This window comes from Cetorhinus maximus, chromosome 1 (genome assembly GCF_964194155.1).
Source record: "Cetorhinus maximus chromosome 1, sCetMax3.hap1.1, whole genome shotgun sequence".
Lineage (NCBI taxonomy): Eukaryota > Metazoa > Chordata > Chondrichthyes > Lamniformes > Cetorhinidae > Cetorhinus > Cetorhinus maximus.
In genome coordinates this window covers 116,213,522-116,238,927 of record NC_135879.1, presented here as the reverse complement: position 1 = coordinate 116,238,927, position 25,406 = coordinate 116,213,522, and the positions used below count along the sequence as shown (strand labels likewise).

The window sequence follows — 25,406 nt, the reverse complement described above, 5'->3', positions numbered from 1 at the left end:
AGCGATGTTGGGCTCTGCGCTATTCCAGAGCAGTGCCCACGTGTTGCACACATTTCCATGGGCTCTAGGAAAATTAGCCTTAAATCATTATGATTTAGTCACACTGACGTGCTTTGCCATGAAGTGTTAGGACATGAATTTGTCTCTTCCTACTGTTTTCCCTGCAGTGAATTTCTGAGCTCTTGGTCATTTGTAGAAAACAGGACATAGGACAGGATAAAGCAGTGTTATTCACATACACTTTTCTGTGGTTTTGGCAGAAACAATAAATATGCTACATCTGCCAGTTCTACTCATGGTGATTGTTGTATGACATTGAGGACTTAAGTAGGAAGCGGTAAAATGATTTGAGGAATGAGAGGAATAATAATCCAACAACGTTGATCTGTTCTCCATCAATTTTCGAGTAATGATGAAAATTTGATAATTACCGATTGTGGTAACTTCCTTTGTGACTAGCTCCATAACATTATCTGAGGCAATTTCAAAGCCAGTTTCACAGGAGGAAGTGTACATTGAGGAAGTTGTGCAAATTGATGTTATGTTGTGTGAAGGAAAATCCAGTTTTCATTGCAACAAAACCAGTTTTCACATGTCAACATACTTGACATATTTACCAATCAAAATCCAGTCTGGTTCAAAAATACATAACAGGTTAACATTTCAATGTTCTGTAATTTTGTAACTTCTGTAACTTTGGTGACTTGTTGAAGTGTATCCTGTAAATAACATATGTTGTAACCATAATGAACCATTCATAGAGCAGGGTGGTTGTTGAATCTCAGGGGAAGCCATCAGTTGAATTCTCTGTATGTTATTTGCCAAGTTTGAAACATTCAACAGGAAGAATTTTTTGGGGTTATGAAAGTCTGAGACAGTTTGTAATCCAGGGAAATGAACTGCTTTTGCATTGAGATAGTTTGCTGTGTTTTTAATAGTTATTTTTATCTATATGAAAACTCAAGCACATACAGAAACAGATTAAGAGTTTTTTCACAGGAATTAGTGAATCTCACTGAACAGAAATGGAACTTGGAAGATCTGCAATCTTATTAAATTATCACAAGTACACAGCACTCGACAGCTAATAGGAGGGTGATGCTCCTAATTTGGCTGCTATGTCAGCGATTTGCCCCAGCATCTGAAAGAGCACGAGGCTCAATGTTTTGTACATAACTTAAAACTTTGGATGAGAAATGATAACTTGACCCATCAATTATATACCTTCCGTAGACTATGTACTGCTCGCTTTATGGAATCCCCCACACTTAATTAATCATTTAAAGGAAAGTCGTTCAAAGTTTCTCCCTTATTCCCAAAGATAGTTTGTTCTGCACAGGCATGATGGGCAAAATAGCCTCCTTTGTGCTGTATCATTCCCTGATTCTAAGATTAGAATCAATGTTCCCTTTTAGCTGCACAGCCACATGGCAGCACAGCAACCTGAAAGTTGCCATGCAGGCTACAGTCTAGTTCGCCTCTTTAAGTTATTGCGAGTGCATGGTCGCATTAAAAATTTCAAGTCCCCATGCATAACAACAACATTTAGAAGATATATTGATTAAAACTTCATACTGTAGACTTTTACATGATAAACAAGACCATTCGAGCCATTGGACCTATACTGGCACTTTGAAAGAGCTGTTCTGATGGTTCTATTTCCCCTCTCCTTTCCCCACATCCTTTTCCATTCTTTGTTTTCAGATATTTATCCACTTCACATTTAAAAACCTTTATAGATTCCACTTCCACCAGTGATCTGGTCAGACATTCCATGTCTTAACGCTCTATGTGTTAACACAAATTTTAAAATTTGCAAAGTTTTTTGCTTTGTCCTTTTGATTATGAGCTTAAATTTATGCCCTCTGATCATTCACTGACCAGTGGAAATAATTTTTCCTTATTTACTTTATCAAAATGCTTCATAATTCTGAAGACCTTGATCATACCTTCTCTGTTTTAATGAATGGAGTCTCAGTTTTTGCAGTTGCGCTCATAACGAAAGCTTTCATCCCTGGTAGCATTTCAGTGAATCTCCTCTACACACTGTCCGTGGCTTTGACATTCTTCCTAAAGTGCCCAAAACTGCACACAGTATGCTAAGAATGACCTAACCATTCATTTGAATAGATTTAGCATTATCTCTTTGTTTTTGTACTCTCTGCTACTATTTATTGACGATCACATATGCTTTTATTTTTACAGCTTTACTTTTTTTTATTCTTTCACTGGACGTGGGGGGTCGCTGGCTAGGCCAGCATTTATTGCCCATCCCTAATTGCTCTTGCGAAGATGCTGGTGAGCTGCCTTCTTGAGCCAGTGCAGTTCATGTGGTGTAGGTACACCTGCAGTGCTGTTACAAAGGGAGTTCCAGGAATTTGACCTAGCGACAATGAAGGAATGGCGATATAGTTCCAAGTCAGGATGGTGTGTGAATTGGAAGGAACTTGCAGGTGGTGGTGTTCCCATGCACCTGCTGCCCTTGTCCTTCTAGGTGGTAGAGGTCATGGGTTTAGAAGGTGCTGTCAAAGAAATTTGCCTGCCCAATTGTCAAGATATATTTATTTGAGCCCATAAGCTTCTCTGCTCCTCTAAATCTTTTAAAGATTTATCATTTAGTGTATATTCCCCTCATATTTTTTCTTCCCAGAATAACTCACATCACCCAAATGTTATTTCTGACTGCACAAAAATATGAGGTTAAGTGGCTGCATGCCTCAGCAGGGGTCCATGTTTATGAGCCGAGCACCACTTAAAGCTGGCTTGTACTATTTAAAGCCAGTCTGTACCTCTTAAAGGGAATTATGGCGCCTCAGGGGAGAGAGCATGCTCCAAGTTTCTCTGTCACTGTACTCGATTCCTTGGTGGAGGAGAGACAAACCTTGCAAAAGACAGTGGAACCAGATAGCCATGACAGTCAATGCCAGGAGTCAAGCCCCAAAGATCTGGATGCAGTGGCACAAAAAGTTCAATGACCTCAAGCAAGTGGTCAAAGTCAGTGAGTGGATCTTCAAATGTCATATCCTATCAACTGAACCACTAGCCTCAGACACTGTTCAATGCATCACACCCCTATCCAAACAGGTTGCACCGCACTTGCTGCCACACTTCCCTCTCTCTTGCAGGACAAGGTGATACATAACAAGAGGCAGCAAAAGCTAACTGGCAGGGGAAGGGCATGACTGTTCATCCTTAGTCTGATGGAGGAAACTGTGGCCTTAGCAGGGCCGCAATCATTGAAGATGTCACTATCCTCATACCTTAACCTCCTTCTTGCACTTCACTTCCCCATCATCCTACAATCTCCTACAATCTGATTCACAAGCTGCAGATGGTCTAAGCAGGCATCTCTTGCTTTTATTCCACACCCCCCACCTGCCCCATACAACCATACCTTTGTGCTTTATCCTTTCTCCTTTCATATATTTAAGAACTGCAACCTGGTCAGTGGTGGAAGAGCAAGGCATGGATGAGGAGGAAGAGAGGGATGAATAAGAAACAGGCTCTTGCTTTCAAACTTGCAGCCACCAGTTTAGATACTGACACTGTGCATACTTTAATGGGTAGATTAGAGATGGGATCCGCACGTGGTAAGAAACTGGCCACATGTGACCTTCACTGAGAGCAGGGGTAAAAGGTAGCAGAGGTGTCAGCTCGCAGGAAGGTGAGGTCATACATGAGTTCTGCTGCAGAAGACTCAGGTGAGCACTTTAGGGTGGGCTACAGCAGGAGGCTGATAGGTATGCAGAACAAAATGTCTGGTGCATTGGGAAGCCTACCAGAAAGTCTCCAGTCAATGTCAAGGAGCATGGAGGAGTTTGGTACTAACCTGGCACAGGGCTTTGTGCTGGGCTTGGAGTCCATTCTTACCAGTATGGAAGTGGTGGCCAACTCCATTAGCATACTTGTGGACTCTACCATGATACAACATATGTTGTTCGATGTCTCACCTTCCATTATGGCACAAGTAATAGATACCCAATGTCTGGCTGCTGCCATGAAAGTTCAGATTTCTGCTGTCATGGTTGTGAATACCAACATTCAAAAGGGTTTGCAAGGTCTCACAGATGTTCAGCAATCTGTCCTCCAACAGAGTATTAGGAGTTTTGAGCCCCTTGGTAGTGACAGTGGCTCCATGGAGCACGGACCTGCTATTCTCTCTCAGGATGACAACATTACTCCTCCCACCCCCACCTTTGCTGTTGCCCGTCAGCCAGCCAGCCCAGAGTACTGCTGCCCAAGGCGAAACGATGCAGTCTGAAACCGGGTCTTCTAGGGCTGGAGCTATTCGAGGTTGTCTTGCAGGCCACCTGCAGTCTCCCCTGGAATGTCAGCAGCCTTCCATTAGCACCCTTCCAACAGCAATGCTTTGGCCACTGGGGTAGTACTGTGTTGGAGTGCTAGGACAGGCAAAGGCACTTGGAAGAAAGGCATTAAGAGAATTCACAAGGGGCATTAGTTAATGTTTATTTCCAAACAGCATAAACTGTCTTATGAATTAGGTGTGGAATGTTTATTTTCTATTGAGTTTTATTTTTGCATTATGGCAAGGGGATGCTATGATGGTCATTAAAGAGGGAAGGTACAGTGCAGAACTGTTGATGAATGGGAGTTTGAGATAGCGTTCACTGGAACTGCTGTCGGATAAGTCATTCAGTGACATCCCAGCCGCAAGTGGGTCCCCTTTCCTTCTCCTCTGCTGGTTGAAATATAGCTTGTGGTAAGGGCTGGTTGTGCAGCATGTAGCAGACCCTCACGGATCTTGACACACACTCTGCTGAGTATGGCAGGACTCCTTCAGAGCAGTCCAGGCAGCAGAGGGTTGTTTTAGCACACCAATGGCCTGCTCTATCACTTTTCCTGTTGCGCCATAGCTTTTGTGATATGCATGCTGCCTATGCGTGTGCGGATTGCACACCCAAGTCATGAGCCACGTCAAGTGATTGGTTTGTCGTGGCCCTTCAAATGCCAATGGCACAATAGATTTTCACAGAATGAAGGCATCATGACTGTTGCCAGGATACCGGGCATTGACATAGGAGCATAAGAAAAAGGAGCAGGAGTAGATCAGATGCCCCTTCAAACCTGCCCCGATAATCACTGTTAACATTTAAATAGATATCCCAACATCATGTTTTACCCAATGGAACTACGCCACAAGATTTCACATTTTTAAACAAAAACACAAACTTTATAGAACAAATTAAACAATGCAAATATGATTACGTTAAGACAATAGGTTATAACTATATATGTTATGTACTCAGTTTAACTCCTTATTTCTCCCAGGAACTCTCTTTCACTTTATGATATTTTAGAATTATTTACTTCTGTTGGGACCACCCAAAGTATGCCACAGTCCTTTGGAACTTCACACTTTAATTCTCCTCAGTGTCCTAGCTAGTCTCACTTACATTTCCAGCTAGTTTAGTTTACCACCTCTTGATTCAGGATGCCTCAGTCCCTTGTTCTGGTTGCCATTTCAATCAGCTAATTCTGCTGATTACTTTCTTTTGCAACAAGACTCTGTGAGGATAACTGTAGATTCTTCCAGTAGTTTCAAATTAGGCAATCTTCCCACTCTGTTGCCTCACAAAATTCAAACTGAGATTAAGCCTTGCCTGCATTTCACCTGGTAATGATGAAGTTAGCTTTTTCTCTGCTTAACTGCAGACCTAACTGTCATTCACTTATCTTCTGTCAGTGAGCTGCAAACTGCATACACCAAGCTCAAGCTGCAACTAACACTCTCAGCAAACACCCAGATAATTTGAAGCCTGAGAATTTCCCTAAACTCCACCCATCTCCATGACAACCTAGCATGCTCTGGGATGTCCTCGAATCGACCTTTAGATTAAATATCCCTGATTTAAAATACCTTCTTTGTTCTGATGAAAGAAATGGATTTTACAATCCTTCAGGGTTTACTGAATGCTTTTGAATTAATTTAGGTCTAATTCCAAAACAAAACATCTCTCTGTACTACCCTCCCTGCAAGGTTTGCAGACACCATGTCTCCATCAAAAGGCCCACCCTTAGATCATGCATTGTTTAAGTTTCTCTGCCTGCTATTTGCTGATCTTACCTTTCCAGCTGTTAACCTCTTAAATCAGCATGGCCCTAACCTTTTATGTGTAAGAGATTCCAAACTTGTTTTAACTACTTTTACTCCAGCCCTGCATTTTCTACAATTAAAACTTTAATTCCTAACACTAAATATTCAATTCTAACACACGTGAGCCATGAACTAGATATTCACAACAATATATTCCAACAAAAATGCCTACTTTTGCAACCATGTCTGGGAGCAAGTAGTTTGTGCAGAAGTTTTGAAGTCAGAAAAAAGTCCTTCAGCACCTGCCACTCCACTCCCTGCAGGCTTCAGCAACTTTAAAAAACTCTATAATAATCACCAAATACTTCTACAATTGCAACAACAACTAGTAGAAATCAATCAGCAACTAACATGGAAGTAGTTGATGATTCCTTTAAATAGCACTGGTGAGAGACCATCCTGCTGCTGAGCACCTACTCTGCGTACTTACATGTCCGGTCCCTCCATGTGCATTAACGCCCTCACCAGAATTGTGTGCACCCTGTGACCGCCATATTGGAACTAATGATACTCATAGAGCCAGGAAAATGAGCATTAAGGAGCTGTATCTCCCAGCCACAGTGTTTTAAATAAGAGGAAAGCATATCCATATTCTAAATTCCAAAATTTGTTCATCCTTAAAATGTGCTACAACCTGTTCTTTATTATGGCCGGGATCTTCCGGTCCCGCTGAAAGGCAATGGACTTTTGGCAGCCCACCACATCCCCAGTGGTGCCAATATGTGGAGCTGGAGAAGAATTGTCTGGTTGATTTTCTTTTTTGCTGACAGCAGATCTCATGGACAATTGTCCTTAAATAGCATGATTTGAAGTGAAGTGATATTCTACATAAGCTTTTGTTTGACAACATATTACAGAAGAGCCTAGTGCCCTGTTGCTGAGATGCTGAATTACTCAATGCAAGCAGTGTGTAATATGCAAACAAGTAGGTTTAGACGGTTAGGTGAGAGGCCAGGTGCTGGTGATCCAAAAATATATTCTGTGACTATAATGAATTGGTTAATTCAGAAGTCTAGGGATTCCGTTATTGCTCCACCTTTAGATTTACATAGAAATGTTTACCACCAAACTGAACTGTTACTTATTTGCTTTATCAAAACCTTCCCTTTTTTCAGTTAATATATATTTGGCTTGTATATTAATTGTCAGAATCATACTCTACAACTTGATGTTTGCTGGTACAGATTCTTGCTATTTACCTTTCCTCAAGTGATTCTGCAGTTTGGGCTTTTTTAAAATTGGTTAATCTTTTATACACTGTTCGCCTTTCTATACTGGACACAATTATAACTGACATTCTTAGACAAATAGCAGTGAAAATAATTAGATTTTTAAATCCTATCCTTCATAACCATCAAATATGTGGATATTGTTTGATTTTGTTGATAGTCTACATTCTAGAAGATGCTGACAGTGAACCTCTTGTATTACTAGGTGTTCGAACTGTTTCTAGCTGCTTTGTGGTTCCAATGGCAACAGGAATGAGCCTGACTCTTTGCTTTCTTGCACTACGACACAGGAGACCTAAAGCAAAGTTTATCATATGGCCAAGGATTGATCAGAAATCATGCTTCAAATCAATGATCACTGCAGGTATAAAATTATAACTTATGGTATCAGAAGATAACTGAACATATACTTTGGTCCCTACTGTCACTGTTTCCCTGTTCTATTCTCTAGTTCTTCTATAATATATACTTTGGTACTATTTTACTTCACCTCATTAACTTTGTTGAGGTTGTATACCCTCCTTGAGGGCGTACATCACATTTATACCCCCACCTCTCGTCACCAGGAAAAACACTCCTGTTTCTTGGAGAATGTTCCCAGGATGTCATTGTTATAGCTCTAAGCTTTCTGTAGCAGTATATTAAAGTGGGCCAGTAGAGGTTCTTCATCCGTGCTTTTTTTTATATTCACCATATATCGGGACCATGGGCCTCCTTCCTTGCACTGCAATGTAGTGGAGGGTGGGGCGGTGAGACTGAATCTATGGCATGGTGTTCATGCTTCAGCATGGTGAAATCATCTGGAAACATGACGTCAGGTTCCACATGTACGCTGATGATACCAGCTGCATCTCACCACTACCACCTCCTCACCACCACCTTTACACACAAATATACAAAATAGGAGCAGAAGTAGGCCTTCTGGCCCTTGAGCCTGCTCCACCATTCAATAATACCATGGCTGATCTGTTTGTGTTTCAAGTTCCACATTCCCATCTAACCCTGATAATCTTTGCTTCCCTTGCTTAACAAGAATCTATCTACCTCTGCCTTAAAAATATTCAATGACCCAGCCTCCACCGCCTTCTGAGGCAGAGAATTCCAAAGTCACACAACCCTCTAGAGAAAATTTCTCCTCATCTCTGTCTCCTAAGGGCGACCCCTAATTTTATAACAGTGGCCCCAGTTCTGAACTCACCCACGAGAGGAAACATCCTTTCCATGTCCACCTTGTCAAGGCTGTTCAGGATCTTGTATACTTCAGCCAAATCACCCCTTGGTCTTCTAAACTCCAGTGGAAACAAGCCCAGTCTGTCTAACCTTTCCTCATAAGACACCCCACTGATTCCAGGTATCAATCTAGTAAATCTCCTCTAAACCACATCCAACACGTTTACTTCCTTGACCCCTGCACTCTCCTTCATTTGTCACACAGCTGGTCCAACCTCCAGTACTTGATGAACAGAAATTCCTCCACTAAATATTGGGACAATCAAAGCCATGTTCTTTGGACCCCATCACAAACTCCATTCCTCCCAAAAAAATCTCTGACTCTATCCCTCTCCCTGGCAATAGTCTGAGGCTGAGCTGAGGATGAGGAACAGCACTTCATCTTTTTACTTGGCACAGTACAGCCTTCTGAACTCAACACTGAGTTCAGGAATTTTAGTTCACAACCTTTGCATCTGTTTTGTTTATTGTATTTAATGTTTTTTTTTCTCATTTCTTTCTGTATTCCTGCACGTTACATTCGGATAGCTGCTATCCAGCAACTCGCACTTTATCTTGCGGGGGACATCATTTGTTTTTTTTACCTGTCCCATTACCATCAATTTTGGCAACAGTACACAACCTTGTTGTTCTTCTCTCGAAACATGTCTGATTGACCATCTTGTAGTCGGATGTTCACTATTTGGTCCCAATATAGGCTCTGGATAAACCTCACATCTTTACTGCCAATGTCAAATTTCAGCAGCCCGTCTGTTAGCTTTCGGTGATAAACATGATCGAACATTTTTTCATAGTCTATGAAGCATCTGTAATGTTCTTTTTTACTTCTAGATATTTATCAAAAGTTGGTCTTAGGTTAAATATTCTCTCTCTTGTTCCTATGCCAGATCTAAATCCAGCCTGTGTTTCACCAATTTCTGCTTTGAATGTGTTATTATTTCTTTCTATTATGATTTGCAAGATCACTTTAATGAGATGACTCATTAAGCTTATAGTTCTAAAATGATTGCACTCCATTGCTTTAAGCTTCTTAGATAACTTAATGAATAATGAATGTCTCAAGCCACATGGAATGTAACCTATGGTATATATTTGATCACAAATTTCTGTTATCACTTCTACTTTTGTTTCTCCAAGGGTTTTCAGATGTTCTGTTATTACTTCATCTATGTCTGGAGCTGTTCCTGTACTCAGCAATTTCAAAGCGTTCTTTACCTCTGATATCAGAATGTTTGGTCTTCATTTGCCTCAGTATGTTGAGGACTCCCTTGATTTGGATCATCGTACAATTCATTTATATATTCTGTCCATCTTTTTCCTACTGCACCCCTTTCAAACAATACTTTTCCATATTTGTCTTTTATGCACCCACTATCTGTCATTATACCTTTCTTTCTAACCGTCAAAGATTTCATCTACCTAACTCGCTTTTTGTGTTTTCTTTCCAGCTCTAGTACTTCATCAGACACCTTGTTATACCGTTTCTCTTTGGGCTCCCTACATGCATTCTTTATTTTCTTTTCAATTTCATCATACTCCGGTGTTTCTTTTTTTTTCCCCTTTCTAGCATCATTGTTAGTATCTCATCTGTTATCCAGTCCTTATCTCTTTTTTTTTTCCTGTTTTGGTAATATGCCCTTTGCAGAATGTTGTATACTCTCATTCATGAATTAGGGGTACTTCCAGGGGCAAAAATTGGAGGCATGAATATACGAAACGTGTGGTACGCTGATGACACAGCACTACTTGTAGAATCAGAAGAGGCCCTACAATATATTGTAGATCAAATAAAATCTAGAAGTTTAGAATATGGATTGAGTATGAGCAGAAAAAGACAATGGATGATGGTGTAACTAGGGCTTGAGGGAGCCTGGTGGCTGGCTGAGGGAAGGAAGGAGCAGATACAGGCGGCAGTGAGAATAGCTTGCTGCAGCTTCACCTGTTCCAAGAATGCACTTATCATTTTAAATGTGGTGTACATACTTGTTGGACTGTGGACTGTTACTTACCGGAGTAGCAGCATGGGGCAGAAGTTGCGGCATTGTTTCCAGTATAAACGTTATTGGTGGAGTCATTGCTGTGGGAGTCTTCCTGCATCTTACTTACTGCTGTTGTTGGACTTATCGGATCAGTCAGTCACCATCAGGTCATGCTGTTCTTTTACATGGTTATTTTGTTCCCGGTTTTTGTGATTCAGAACAGAATGTCAAATGCAACCAGACAAGATCTAGAACACCAACTGAATTACTTGGATTTATGAATGACACAGAGGATATTACAACCTAGGTGACTGATTATTCATTGTGTAAAGCAGCCTGTAAAATTTGTGGCAATGTCATGCTGACGCATTCTGGCCAGGCTCTGAGGATCCTGGGTGGAGTGAGACTTTTCTTCAGCTTCACTGAGATCCTTGGAGTTTGGCTCGCTATGTGATTTAGGAACTAGAAGGGCCCTCGAGCAATCCCCAGAGCCTCTTTGTAGAGCCCTCTCCTTTCTCGGCACCCTTATGACTGATGTATCCTCTAGCTGCTAGTCAAAAATTACCTTTCCCAGGGATTATTTTCATCAAAGCTCACATGGGAATGAAAGGCAGAAGAAGAATTTCCACTTACCTTCGCTAATGCATGATGGGATGGAGCAAATTGGCCAGACTGCATGAGCTACTGTGATGCCACGGCTGACGAGACTCAGTGACGTCTGGGCTGTTCTAACTGAATGCTCCATCCTTGAAGCTCCTGGTTATGTGACTATGTTTAAGCGTAAGAACCAGAACTTGAAAAATGTGTGCAAACTATTGAAATAACTTTTAAAATTAGTCTGGAGCTCGCTGTTTCTTCACGAGATACAGTTAAATATGCCAGACTAATAGTGCATAATTACAGCTACTATTAATGCTCAGCCAGTTTTTAGGCTTGTTAATGGAGGGGGGAATTGAGGAGGGCAGGGAGAAACTCCCTTCTAAATAAATGTTTTAATTGATTGAAAGAGGCTTTTTATTATACAGGTATCTTTTACAAGGAACACTTGTCACAATCATCAGTTTAAACTTGATGGTGACTTTAAGTTTTTAATTTGCAATAGGGGAATTAGTAGGAGCAGTTGTACTGATTTCAAATTCTCAATGCACATGCAGCATCAGTGCCACTGCTACTGTGTCGCTGCGGTAATGACAAAAAAAAATGGTAGTTAGAAAGAATACATTGGAAGAAACCAGATTGAAGTGGATTGTGTGACACTGGAACAAGTAGATAAGTTTATCTATTTAGGACAAATGATAACAGAAGATGTTAGATGTAATGCCAACATCAGAAAAAGGACAGAAATAGCCAGAAGTAATTTTGTGAAGATGAAGAATGTTTTAACACCAAGAAAACTCAAGCTTGTAACAAGGGAAAAACTCATAAGGTGCTACATTCTATCCATTTTCCTGTACACCTCAGAAACCTGGATAATAAATAGAGATCTGTGGAAGTAAATAGAGGATTTTGAATTATAGATGTTAAGATGTATGCTTAAAAATCAATTTTTTTTCTTATTCATGGGATGTGGGTGTCACTGGCTAGGGCAGCATTTATTGCCTGTTCCTAATTGCCCTTGAGAAGATGGCGGTGGGCTGCCTTCTTGAACCACCTGCAGCCCCTGTGATGTAGTTACATCCACAGTGTTGGTAGGGAGGGAGTTCCAGGATTTTGACCCAGCGACAGTGGAGGAACGGCTATAAATTTCCAAGTCAGGATGGTGTGTGTCTTGGAGGGGAACTTACAGGTGGCGGTGTTCTCGTGCATCTGCTGCCCTTGTCCTTCTAGATGATAGAGGTTGTGGGTTTGTAAGGCGCTGTCTAAGGAAAACGTAAGAACATAAGGACATAAAAAATAGGAACAAGAGTAGACCATTTGGCCCCTCAAGTCTGCTCTGATGTTCGATAAGATCATGGCTGATCTTCTCGTGTTTCGATTTCCACGTTCCCACCTAACCCCGATAACCTTTGATTCCTTTGCCTAACAAGAATCTATCTGCCTCCGCCTTAAAAATATTCAATGACCCCGCCTCCACCATGGCAGAGAATTCCAAAGTTGCACAATCCTCTGAGAGAAAATATTTCTCCATATCTCTGTCCTAAAAGGGCGACCCCTAATTTTAAGACATTGCCCCCTAGTTCTAGACTTACCCACAAGAGGAAACATCCTTTCGACGTCTACCTTGTCAAGACCGTTCAGGATCTTGTATACTTCGATCAAATCACCTCCCACTTTTCTAAACTCCAGTGGAAACAAGCCCAGTCTGTCCAACCTTTCCTCATAAGACAGTCCACTCATTCCAGGTATCAATCTAGGAAACCTCCTTTGAACCCCCTCCAATGCATTTACGTCCTTCCTTAAATAAGGAGTCCAGAACTGCACACAGTATTCAAGGTGCAGTCTCACCAATGCCCTGTATAACTGAAGCATAACATCCTTACTTTTATTATCAATCCCTCTTATAATAAAGGACAGCATTCCATTAGCCTTTTTAATTACTTGCTGTACCTGCATACTAAGCTTGGTGAGTTCCCGCAGTGCATCTTGTAGATGGTACACACTGCCACCACTGTTTGTCGGTGGTAGAGGGAGTGAATATTTGTGGATGGGGTGCCAATCAAGTGGGCTGCTTTTTCCTGGATGGTGTCAAGATTCTTGAGTGTTGTTGGAGCTGCACTCATCCAGGCAAGTGGAGAGTATTGTATCATTCTCCGGATCTGTGCCTTGTCGATGGTGGACAGGCTTTGGGAAGTTGGGAGGTGAGTTACTCTGCAGGATTTCTGGCCTCTGAGCTGCTCTTGTAGCCACAGTATTTATATGGCTAGTCCAGTTCAGTTTCTGGTCAATAAACCCCCAGGATGTTGTTAGTGGGTGATTCAGCAGTATTGATGCCATTGAATGTCAAGGGACGATGGTTAGATTCTCTCTTGTTGGAGATGGTCATTGCCTGGTACTTGTGTGGCGCAAATGTTATTTGCCACTTGTCACCCCAAGCCCGGATATGGTCCAGGTCTTGCTGCATTTGGACATGGACTGCTTCCGTATCTGAGGAGTCGCGAATGGTGCTGAACATTGTGCAATGATCAGTGAACATCCCCACTTCTGACCTTATGATGCCATTGATGAAGATGGTTGGGCCAAGGACATTATCCTGAGGAATTCCAGCAGTGATGTCCTGGAGCTGAGGTGACTGACCTCCAACAACTGCAACCATCTTTCTTTGTCCTGGGTATGACTCCAACCAGTGCAACGGTTTCCCCCTGATTCGCATTGACTCCAGTTTTGCTAGGGCTCCTTGATGCCACATTTGGTCAAATGCTGCCAAGGGCAGTTACCCTCACCTCACCTCTGGAGTTCAGCTTTTTTGTCCATTTTGAACTGTAATGAGGTCAGGAGCTGAATGATCCTGGCAGAACCCAAACTGAACATCAGTGAGCAGGTTATTTCTAAGCAAGTACCACTTGAAAGCACTGTTGCTGGCCCCTTCCATTACTTTACTAATGATGGAGAGCAGACTGATGGGGTGGTAATTGGCTGGGTTGGATTTTTCCTGCTTTTTGTGTACAGGACATACCTGGGCAATTTTCCACATTGCTGAGCAGATGCCAGTGTTGTAGCTGTACTGGAACAGCTCAGATAGGGACGTGGCGAATTCTGGAGTTCTGGAGCGCAAGTCTTCAGTACTATTGTCATAATATTGTCAGGGCCCATAACCTTTGCAGTATCCAGTGCCTTCAGCTGTTTCTTGGTGTCATGTGGAGTGAATCGAATTGGCTGAAGCCTGGCATCTGTGATGTGGAGGACAGCAGAAAGAGGGATCGATCTAGGCGTAGTTGGATGACGAATGTCACAGAGTGGTTGCAGAAAAGCGACAGTGGGTGTGTGAGGATGGTGCAAGACAAACGAGCGTGATATACCATGACAGCAGATCTCCTGGTGAGAGTAGCTACAAGAAGCAGCAGCATTACCATTCCCTTTGGCTTTTGCGCCATGAAACCTTTTGTCATTTAATCTCTTCTGCCCTCTATCCTATCACAGACCTTCCCTTTTCTTCTCCCCCCGTTCCCCCTTTCACTTGCTCAAAACCTATTACATTTCTATCTTTCCGCAGTCATCAACCTGAAATGTTAACTCTGTTTCCCTTCACAGATGCTGCCTGACCTACTGAGGATTTCCATTATTTTCTGTTTTTATTTCAGGCTTCCAGTATCTGTAGTATTTTGCTCTTGTGTTGTGAGGATGAACCAAACTGTTAGCAATCTTGGTGTTGTATTTGACCCAAAATTAAGCTTTCTACCAAAAATGTGCTCCATTGCTGATAACAACTGGGTATGGGCCCGGCATCCAGCTGTATCCATTTTCAGGGCTAGTTGAATTGACAGGTACTATCCACAAGATGCACTGCAGCAACTTGTCTAGTTCTTCGATAGCACCTTCCAAAGGCAGGAGCTGTATCACCTGGAAGGACAAGGGAAGAAGATGCATCGGAACACTGTAATCTACAAGTTCCCTTCCAAGTCACAGTCCACCCAGGCTTGTCGATCCTCACTGGGTCAAAATCCTGGAGCTCCCTCCCTAACAGCACTGTGGGTGTACCTATACCACATGGACTGCAGCGGTTCAAGAAGGCAGCTCACCACCACCTTCTCAAGGGTAATTAGGAATGGGTAATAAGTGCTGGCCTTTCCAGAAATGCTCACAACCCATGAACTAATATCTTCTCCATCACCAAAACTGCTGACTTCCACTTCCGTAATATTTCCCAGCGCAGCCCCTGCCTCAGCTCATCTGCTGAAACCCTCATCGATGCTTTTGTTACTTCTCAATGTGACTATTCCAATCTCCTGGCTGAACTCCCATCTTCAACACTACATAAACTAATGCTCATTAAAACTCTGCTGCCCATGTCCTAACTTGCACCAGTTTACATTCACATCCATGTTCGCTGATTGCCTCCCAGTCTGGCAATGCATCAATTTTAAAATTCTTGTGGGTTTCTGGAGGGTATATTTGTTTAAAATTACCCCCCATGTGTTGCCAGTGCAGTATGATAGCCATCATAATACTGTGTATATATTTTACCCAACATCCAGATACTCGTGTTTTCCAGCATCATGTTTAGAAAACTGCACCTGGGTTTAATGTAGGTGATGGCAATCTCAGCCACCGGCTGGAGAGCTGGCGAGAGCCTCACCTCACCTACTTTTGCGAAGGCCCATCGCATTATCTGCCAATCAGGCACTTAACTGGGCAGTGGCAAACCTTCCCTGGGATCAAGAACCCTAGGGGAAAAACTATCCCCCTGTCGGGGTGGGGGGGCGGCGTGTGTGGGAGTGGGTGTGGGCAGGCGTGCCTCCGATTGGCGTCCCCAACTGGGGGCGCGCTGCCATTTTACGTGGGGGGCCAATTAAGGCCTACCCAGCGTGACGTCCGCCAGGAAGCACTATGCGCTCCCTGTGCAGGCGGTGGGGCGGGGGAGGCGGTTTTCCTCAGCCGGGAGTGCGCTCAGAACTCACAGATCTCCCTGAGACTAAGTGCTGCCACAGGGAGATCAGCTCCGATTTAAAACTTTCATTAAACATGTTTAAAAATTTTCCCTGCCATGTCCCCTCATGTGACACTGTCACGTGAGTTGGGATATGTCCATGAGTTTTGTTGAAACCTTTCTTAAAGATTTAAATACCCTCATGAAACCTCATCCCGCCTGTGGATGAGGTTTCATGCTTTTTCTGAAGCTTGCCAGGGCTCCCGGCCTGCCCGCCAATCTTAAGGTTGGACGGGCAGGTCTATTAATGACCTTAATTACTTTTTCAATGGCCTCAATAGGTCGTAGCTGACTTGACTGCACCCCTGCCGACCTGAAAATGGAAATGATGTGGGGTGACGTCGGGAGTCACCCGACGTCATCCCGCGTTATTTTACGTGTCGGCAAGCGGGCCCCGCCCCCACTCGCCAACTGGAAGATCCTGCCCTTGGGGCGGAAATCCCCCCCCAAGAGTTGCTGGCCAATCAGAGGCTTGAATTGCTCAGCAGCGCCACTGGGGAGATGTGGTTGCTGCCAATAATGCACCCACCCAAGTCCTAGGATTGTTGATGGACCCAGGCCACAGTTGAATGATGACGAGGGGTGGTGGTGGTCATGGGTTGGGGTCACAGGGGAGGGTAGGGCAAGGGGGTCAGGAATGGAAGGGGGTGGCTCACAACACCCCCACCTTTCTGATGCTGTGTTTCTTGATCAGGCACTGGGTACCTTTGAGCCAGGAACCACCCCCAGGAGCCTTCAAGCAACCCCAATGGGATCTGCTTTTCAGGTTCCCTGAATGGCGTGTCCCCCACCTGCTGCTAGTTTAATACCAGCGGTGGCAGAATAAGGCCCATAAGTGGGCATTATTTAAGGGCCTCAATTGGCAGCCCACGAGCCTTCTTGCCCAGACTTTATTAGGACAGAGGTGAGAAGGCAGCAGGGTCCTACTCGCCATCTTCCTGCCTGATTAAATGCCCCCACCACCACAAAACCCGCCAGAGGGCGGGCATTACATCTCGCCCCTTGTCTGCACTCCAGACACGCTGAGACAAATTGCAGATTTTACTGCTGTGGTTGGGAATGTCAGAGTCAGCACAGACCAAAAATCAAACATGGACTTTCTGGTTTGTCTAAATTAGTATCACATCATGTGATGCATTCACCCACCAAGAGGTCGAGGGAGCAACCAGCTATTAACTTTATTGGATACATTTCATAGACCCAGCTGCCAGAATGGAGCCTGGAGGATGGATCAGAGAATCAAGCACAGAGGTCAGTGGGCTCAATTCTTGATGCTTCCAATCTTAACTAGAAAACTGAGACAGCTGCAAATTGGCTGTGCTAATGTCTGTGCCCCATTCTGCAATCCTTACTCTTATCGAAAAGGACTCTGCACTAGCGGCAGAAGCTTCAAACATTTAATCATTCACATCAAAACTTTGACAACTATAATACTGCCTCTTATTAAATGATGTTATTAAGGCATAACTGTTCTGTTAATGTAACCACAAAGATCAAATGTAGTGTCAATTTATGGTCTATTGCATATTTGCACAATGTACAGGACACCCAAACCCTCAATAACTATATAAAATATACAGTAACAAAATGAGCCACTCCAAAATAATAAACCAATACTGTGACATAGCATTATAATAGGGGGGGTATGATTGATAATCTCCCCTAGGCTAACATTTCAGTTTGTAATGCAATTAGTATGTCTGTGCGCTTTTTATTCTGTGACATTGTGACAAAATGATTTTCGTGTTTTTTTTATCAACTGAGACACTTGTTCATTTATAATATTTTGCTAACTGAAAAACCGAATTTTTTGTGGGATGTAAAATGTTCCTTACTGTTTTATAATTGAACTGATTCATTTCTGCACTTGCATTTATTTTTGGATCAGGTTTTGAACCTGTAGTGATTGAGAACCTGCTTGAGGGAGATGAATTGCGCACAGATTTGCAGACTATTGAGAGCAAGATCCAACAGCTTGGTGCAGAAAATGTCCTTTGTGTTCACTCCACTACCTCCTGCTTTGCCCCAAGGGCTCCTGACAGGTAAATTCTCTCTGCTTGCTTCTGACTTGTTAACTACACCATACTATTCTACCAATTTAACCCATGCTGCTAAATGAAAAGAGCTAACCTGTTTATGACTACTGGTTAGCTGCTGGTGTTTGTATTTTTTAAAATTAATTTGCAGCATACAAGCTGCATATGCACACTCATAAAACATTGTGTTTGTGGTGTGAAAAATGGATAATGAGTGACATTACTTTATTTTTCTTTGTTTTCTCCCCTTTCCTCACATTGGGTCACTGTTTCATGGGTATCAGCCTCTTCTAGTGGCCAATCTACAAATGTGCTTCATGACCAAGCACACCAGCAGGCTATTTGTTACAAGGGAATAATAGTTGAGACAGGTTCGATCTTCACACATAGGTCTTGCAGCAAGTGTCTGGTACAATGCAAAGAGCTCTACATGGCCTTTGACTCCATCAACCGCCAAGCCCTTTGGAAAATCCTCCAGAGACTTGGATGTTCAGCAATATTTGTTACTATCCTGCGATTCCTGCATAACGGCATGACGGCAATCGTCCTTTGCCATGAATTGGAGACCTAACGCCCTTTTGTATCCAGATGGTCGTCGAGCAAGGTTGTGTGATTGTGCCAACTCTCTTCACTATCTGCCTGAGCCTGGTCATGGAACTCATTTATGACCAATCTCCACAGGGGATCATGATTGAATTACAACTCGATGGAAAGCTTTTCAACCTCAACAGGCTGAGACCCAAGGTTAAGGTGACCTTCCAGCAGATCCATGACTTACAATATGCTGACAACTGCGCAGTTGTGGCCCATACTGCAAGCGACATTCAGACCACCCTCAACCTCTTCAACTCTGCACACAAAAGGGTTTGTTTCTTACTCAACATCAACAAGACCAAAATTCTCCACCAGCCGTGTCCCAGACAGGCATCTACCTCCAGCTATTGTTACTGGGGAGACATCAGAAGTTGTTGAACGCTTCCCATATCTCAACAGCTACATTTCTCAAAAAGTCACCACCAAACAGGAGATCCAGCACAGAATCAGCTGTGCCAGTGCAGCCTTTCAAAAATTGTGTAATTGGGTCTTCGACAACAGAGATTTCCACAGTGGCACAACGCTATTGTCACTACCCTTCTATATGGCAGTGAGACTTGGGTTACCTACCTAAGGCACCTCCAGGCACTGGAGAATTTCCAACAGAGTTATCTCTGCAGGATACACAAAGTCAAGTCGAAAGAGAGGCGAACAAACTCCACCACTGTCTCCAAAGCCAATTCCTCCATCATCGCAACCATGATCGTGCGAAATCTGCTGCGCCAGCCTGGACCCTGCATCGACATGCCAAATAATCGGCTTCCAAAGCAGATCCTCTTTTCACAACTTAAGAATGACACCAGATCTCAAGGAGGACAGAGAAAAGGTTTTAAGGAAACTCTAAAGGCCTGATCGAAAAGGGGATAAATTGATTTGCTGCATGGGAAGAACTTGCCCCAAAACGTATCATGTGGCAGCATCTTATCTAACAAGCTGAAACACATCGGAAACTGACTGCACAAACTCAGCTGCAAGTGATGAAAGCAGAAGAGAGCAGAACTCTGGTTTAAGAACCCCCCTTTCCTCAGTGCGACTCTTTTTCTCTCTACTCAAGGACCTGTTACTCCAGGATTGTCCTGCTGAGTTACTGCCACTGGAAAGCCTGGAAAGTTCGTTTTCAACAAACAAGAAGAGATGATAATCCAATAGTGGGGAAATGCATCAGCTGTCAGGAAGTATAAGACTGCAGATGTGATTCTATCTTTAGGGAATGGGTATAGTTAGTGTGACAAGGCTCCTGCCATGTTATGCTTCTTTTGCAATATCTTGCTGCATTTTTAATGTGTCTAATGTTTTTGTCTCTTCCTGTGGTCCTATTTTCTGGATTAATTTGTAGTAATATTCTAGGTATACCATAGCTGTGCCAGTTATTACCTCTGCCACTTATTAGTCTGTTTGTAAACAAAATTTGGTACATAGACACGATATGGCGCAAGGAAGAATTGCTTAGTTTTTGGTGTGATGCACATCAGGAGCTGGTTCTTGGAATTTTTTTTTAAAGGATTGCTTAACATTGGGAGATAGGCCGAATTGACTTTTTCTTTTAGAATGTTGTGGGTTGTTTTATTTAGAATGTTGTTGATTGTTTTAGAATGTTGTGGATTATTTTAGCTGCTGTGGTGAAATTTGTCATAGCTGTCAAAATATGAGCAGGGTTTTCAGCGTAGGTTGCTGGATGTGGATTGGCCTGAAGCCTTCTCAGTGAGATGGAAGCTCTTAATAAAAATATTTCTTTTTCAGCTTTTTAATTACAGAGCATCAACCAGGAAGGGTAAAGCCTTAAGGAAGAGCACATAATTGTAATAATGTTGAGTTAACACAACTTGGCAGAAATATGCTGTCCTGAGTCCCCTCCTCACTTGTACTTTATATGCTATGACGAAGCCTCGCCTTGCTTATTGTAAAGCTTGAGCTTCTCAATTATTTGTTTTTGCCTCACCTCTCTTACATATAATCTTATTCCCTTCCAATTTTTCAAAGTTTCATGACTTATGTAAAGATTATGGATTTAAAAAGTTGGGCTAAAGTATATTTTGAAAGGATTTTGAGTTTTAAGTCTTTATCAGTATTTCTAATAAGCTTCTACTTATTTTAATCGTAGCTGTGTAAAAGTATCTATTCTGAGGCATATCAATAAAGAAGGGAAAGCCAGGATGGGAATAGGATCATTATGGCATGGTCAGGGCAAAATCAAAGTCAGCAAAAGCAGGTAGAAATATTAAATAATTATTTTGCTTCAGTATTTACCAGAAAGACAGATCAAGTGGACGTGGCATCAGAAGCTGGGATTAGAAATAACATCACATTTAAAATAAAAAGATAAGAAATATTAAAACTAATCAAACTCAAAGGATAAAAATCGTGGTCTGGACAGATTGTATCCATATATTCTAAAAGAAGCTAAAGAAGAGATGGCAAGGCCACTATTGCACATTTTAAATAATTTATTAGGAAATGGTGTGATGTCAGAGACCTGGCAAATAGTTATATTTAAGAAGGAAGATAGAACATTCCTGGAGAGGGGAACTGTAAACCAGTCAGTTTAACATTGGTAGTAGGAAAAATAATGGAATCGCTACCAAAGAAGAAAATAGAAAAACATCAAGAAACCAGAAGTATAATAATGAATAGTCAACATGGATTTCAAAAGGGAATGTCTTGCTGGATTAACCTCATTTAATTGGTTGAAAGGGTAACAGAGAGTAGACTAGGATAATGCAGTAGATCTAATATACCTAGCTTTCCAAAAATACCTTTGAGAAGCTACCACACAATAGATGAATGAACAAGGTCAGAACATGCAGAGTCAGTGTTCAAGTAGCAGAATGGATAGCTAGCTGGCTACAAGACAAAATAGAGTTAAAGGATAGCTATTCAGAGTGGCAGAAGGTGAGAGATGGGACTCCACGAGAATCAGTGATGGGATCACTGTTGTTCACAATGTATAGTAACAGTTTGGACTTTGGGATCAAAAACACAATTTCTAAATTAATGAACAACTTCAAATTAGGAGGAATTGTCAACAGGGCAACAAATTACAAGAAGACATGAATAAGCTTTAAGAATGGGTATATAATTGGCAAATGAATTTCAATAACCATGAGGCGTTAGATTTTGGGTAAAGGGTAAAAAGTTCACTTTACTTAGGAAATAAAAATCTAAATGGGAGAAAATAAACCGGGAATACATAGGCTGGGATTTTCTGGTCCCGCCTGAAGCCGATGGACCTTTGGCTGGTCCTTCAAACATGCTGCCATGTTACGCTTCTGTTGCAATATCTTTTGCCTGTGACGATTCCTGCCGTGGGCTGGACTGGAAAATCCCAGTCATAATCGCTAAAAGCTGCAATGCAGGTCTCTAAGGCAAAAACAAAAGCAAATAAAGCAATAGAGTTTATTTCTAGAGGGATGGACTTTTAAGTAGAGAAGTTATGTGAAACTTGAATCAAACTTGGTTCGGCTGCACTTGGAGAATTTTTTTAAAATTCATTTACGGGATGTGGGCGTCACTAGCTAGGCCAGGATTTATTGTCCACCCCTTATTGCCCTTGCGAAGGTGGTGGTGAGCTGCTTTCTTCAACTGCTGCAGCCCACGTGGTTTAGGCATACCCACAGTGCTGTTAGGGAGGGAGTTCCAGGATTGTCTGCAGTTCTGGTTGTTATATATAAAAAATGGTATGGAGAAGGTGCAAAAAAGACTTGGAAGGGTGGATGCCAAAAATCTAAGGCTATGATCTTATATTTATATAAATCTATGGTGACCAGATGTCACCATTTTGCTGGGACAGTCTTGGTTTTTCATTAAACATTCCGCTGTCCTGACAATTAGCTCCATTTATTGTTGGCAAACCCCCAAAAAAGCCTCTTGCACTGCGCTGCACCCTGGAAATTGGAACGGCTTCCGCTTGCCACCTGGTAAGCGGCTGCACCAGGGCGCTCCCGCATGTGCAGAAATTCCTCTCATTGGCATCCAGAGCCAGGAACAACTACTTTTCCCCCAAAATGATCCTCAATGGGACAGCCCTAATTGTGAAACTTTTGTGTTCTCCTGTCTGCTTTCTGGCACTGTCTTTAGCTGCATTAACTTTATTTACACTCTGCCTCTTATATATATCTTCGCCACAAGAAAAAAATAATTTCTCAAATTGCTTTCTCTCCCTCCAAAACTACGTCTGACAGCCATCATCCTGCCCACCAGGTGAACATGGGTTAATTGGGTGCAGTTAAACTTGCTAATCAAAGCAGGTCAAGTATTGGCAATTCAAGCCCTCCTAGCACTTCCATTGTCATCCAATTTAATAGGTAGTGATGAGAGACCTGGCTTGTTCTTAAGATAAGCACCCTTTTCAGTGCTTTAATTATTAGAGACCACCTTGTCTCTCCGAGGTGACTGAGTGTGAGGGTGATGGCGCCATGACAGACAGCTATGCAACCAATAAGATCCAAGAATCAACCAATGTCTTAATAGGGTTGCCAACTCTGGCTGGACATATTCTGGGAGCTGACATCACATGACCTCCTACCTTAAAGTGTCCCTTCCCCTGGCTCATGCCATTGGTTGTCCAACATGTGCATCATCATGGAGCCCCACCTTCTCAAGACTTTTCAATGTGTCCTGGTTTTGACTTTTGAAAATCTGGTTACCCTAGTTATGCCTATCAGGAAAGGATGAGCAGGCTGGGTCTTTTTATCTCTAGAAAAGAGAAGGCTGAGGGGTGACCTAATAGAGGTCTTTAAAATTATGAAATTTGGTAGAATAGACACAGAGATTTAGTCTGTAAGAGCAAAACTAGAGACCACCAATGTAAGATGGCCACCAAGAGAGAAACTTATTTATCCAGAGAGTGATGGGAATGTGAAACTCGCTAACAAATGGTATAGATGCATTTAAGGTGAAGCTAGATAAGTATACAAAGGAGAAGTGAAATGAGGGTTATGCAGATAAAGTTAAATGAGGAAGGTTGGGAGGAGACTTGAGTGGTGCATGAACTAGTTGGGCCGAATGACCTGTTTCTGTGCTGTATATTCCATGTAATATTTTGCAACAAATATTGTGTTGATTTTTGTTGGCTTCAGTCCTATGGTGTGCTTGTATTTTTTTGCAGACTGGAAGAACTGGCTCAAATTTGTGAAAAATATGATATCCCTCATATAGTCAATAACGCTTATGGAGTGCAGTTGTCCAAGTGTATGCACCTCATTCAACAGGTATGGAGCAAGACCATCGATATTAAACTATTAGGAACTAAGAACATATTCAGTGGAAATAAGTTGCTATTAACTTGGCCCACATATTTTAAATACTTTGGGCTATATTTTGTGCTGTTTATTGATGTTAGTGTAAACGTCGACACAAGTGTAAGATGGATTTCCCTATTTTATACTTATGGCTACCTTGTTACTAAAATTGAGGAGTGGTGAAAATTTGCTTTTTTATTTCTAATTATACATTAAAGAATGCTCTTCCCATGAGGAGCATTACATTCTTATTACCTCTCTGTTTTCTCATCCTTCAGTTGCATTAAACTGACCCTCACTGTAAGGGTGAGATGTTGAGTCGGTTTGTCGAACAGCCAGGAATAGCGTATTTTGAAATCTCAACTGAAAGTGCACTGTGTTTCTTTCCCACTAGGATAAATGAAGTTAGCAAATGTTATATCTGTAGCAGGTCAAGGTTTTTGCATAGCCTGCTTTTCTTATTTTAGCATGACCACTGTGTGCCCTTTGTTTACTGCGTGACCTTTAACAATTCTGAAAAATAAACTCATGAAACTGTTAAACAGTCAAATTGTTGGACACAAGTTTATGATCCACAATAAGCTCTACATTTCAGTTGTGTCATCAAGAATGACCAACAGAAACTCTGGGCTTCTCTACCAGGTGTAGATAGGAAAAAAAGAACGACTTGCATTTATATTACACATTTCACAACCACTGATGTCCCAAAGTGCTTTACAGTCAGTGAAGCACTTTTGAAGTATTAGTCACTGTTGTAATGTGGGAAATGCAGCAGCCAATTTACACACAGCAAATTCCAATAAACAGTAGTATGATAATGACCAGATAACCTGTTTTTGTGATGTTGATTGAGGGGTAAATATTGACCAGGACATGGAGATAGCTCCCTTGCTCTTCTTTGAAATAGTGTCACAGGGTCTTTTGCATCCACCTGACAGGGCAGACAGAGCCTCAGTTTAAAGCCTCACCCGAAAGATGGCACCTGCGATAGGTCATTCTGCCTCGGTACTATCAGCCTAAATTGTTGTGGTCAGGCCCTGAAGTGGGACTTGAACCCACAACCTTCTGACTCAGAATGCTACCAACTGAGCCATGGCTGAGAGAGTCTTAATCCTGACCGCTCTTAGTCATTTTAAACACTGCCTAGTATGAAATTAATTCTAAAATTAGGGTACTCCTTTAATTAGCACAAAAGCTGATGTGGATGCTGGAAATCTGAAATCTGTGAACCTCCCTGTGTCCTCAGTCTACTGCAGTGTTCTAATGCAGCTCAACATAAGCTCAAGGAACAACACCTCATCTTTTGATTAGGCATTTTACAGCCTTCTAAACTGAACATTGAGTTCAACAATTTCAGGCTGCAATCTCTGCCCCATTTTGTTTCATTTTCTTTGCATGTTTC

General features: G+C 42.2%; 1 protein-coding gene and 1 pseudogene across 5 annotated transcripts in view; both read left to right on the top strand.

Moving 5' to 3' along the window:
- sepsecs (Sep (O-phosphoserine) tRNA:Sec (selenocysteine) tRNA synthase) overlaps positions 1-25,406 on the top strand; it is a 97,818-nt gene that overhangs the window by 31,809 nt on the left and 40,603 nt on the right. For all 5 annotated transcript variants that reach the window (XM_078545805.1, XM_078545776.1, XM_078545794.1 and 2 more), the window contains 3 exons: positions 7,550-7,708; positions 18,026-18,179; positions 23,872-23,974. In XM_078545805.1, coding sequence (XP_078401931.1) covers positions 7,550-7,708; positions 18,026-18,179; positions 23,872-23,974 — 416 coding nt within the window. The remainder of the gene's footprint in view (positions 1-7,549; positions 7,709-18,025; positions 18,180-23,871; positions 23,975-25,406) is intronic.
- On the top strand, positions 8,153-11,055 carry LOC144688704 (tetraspanin-31 pseudogene; annotated as a pseudogene).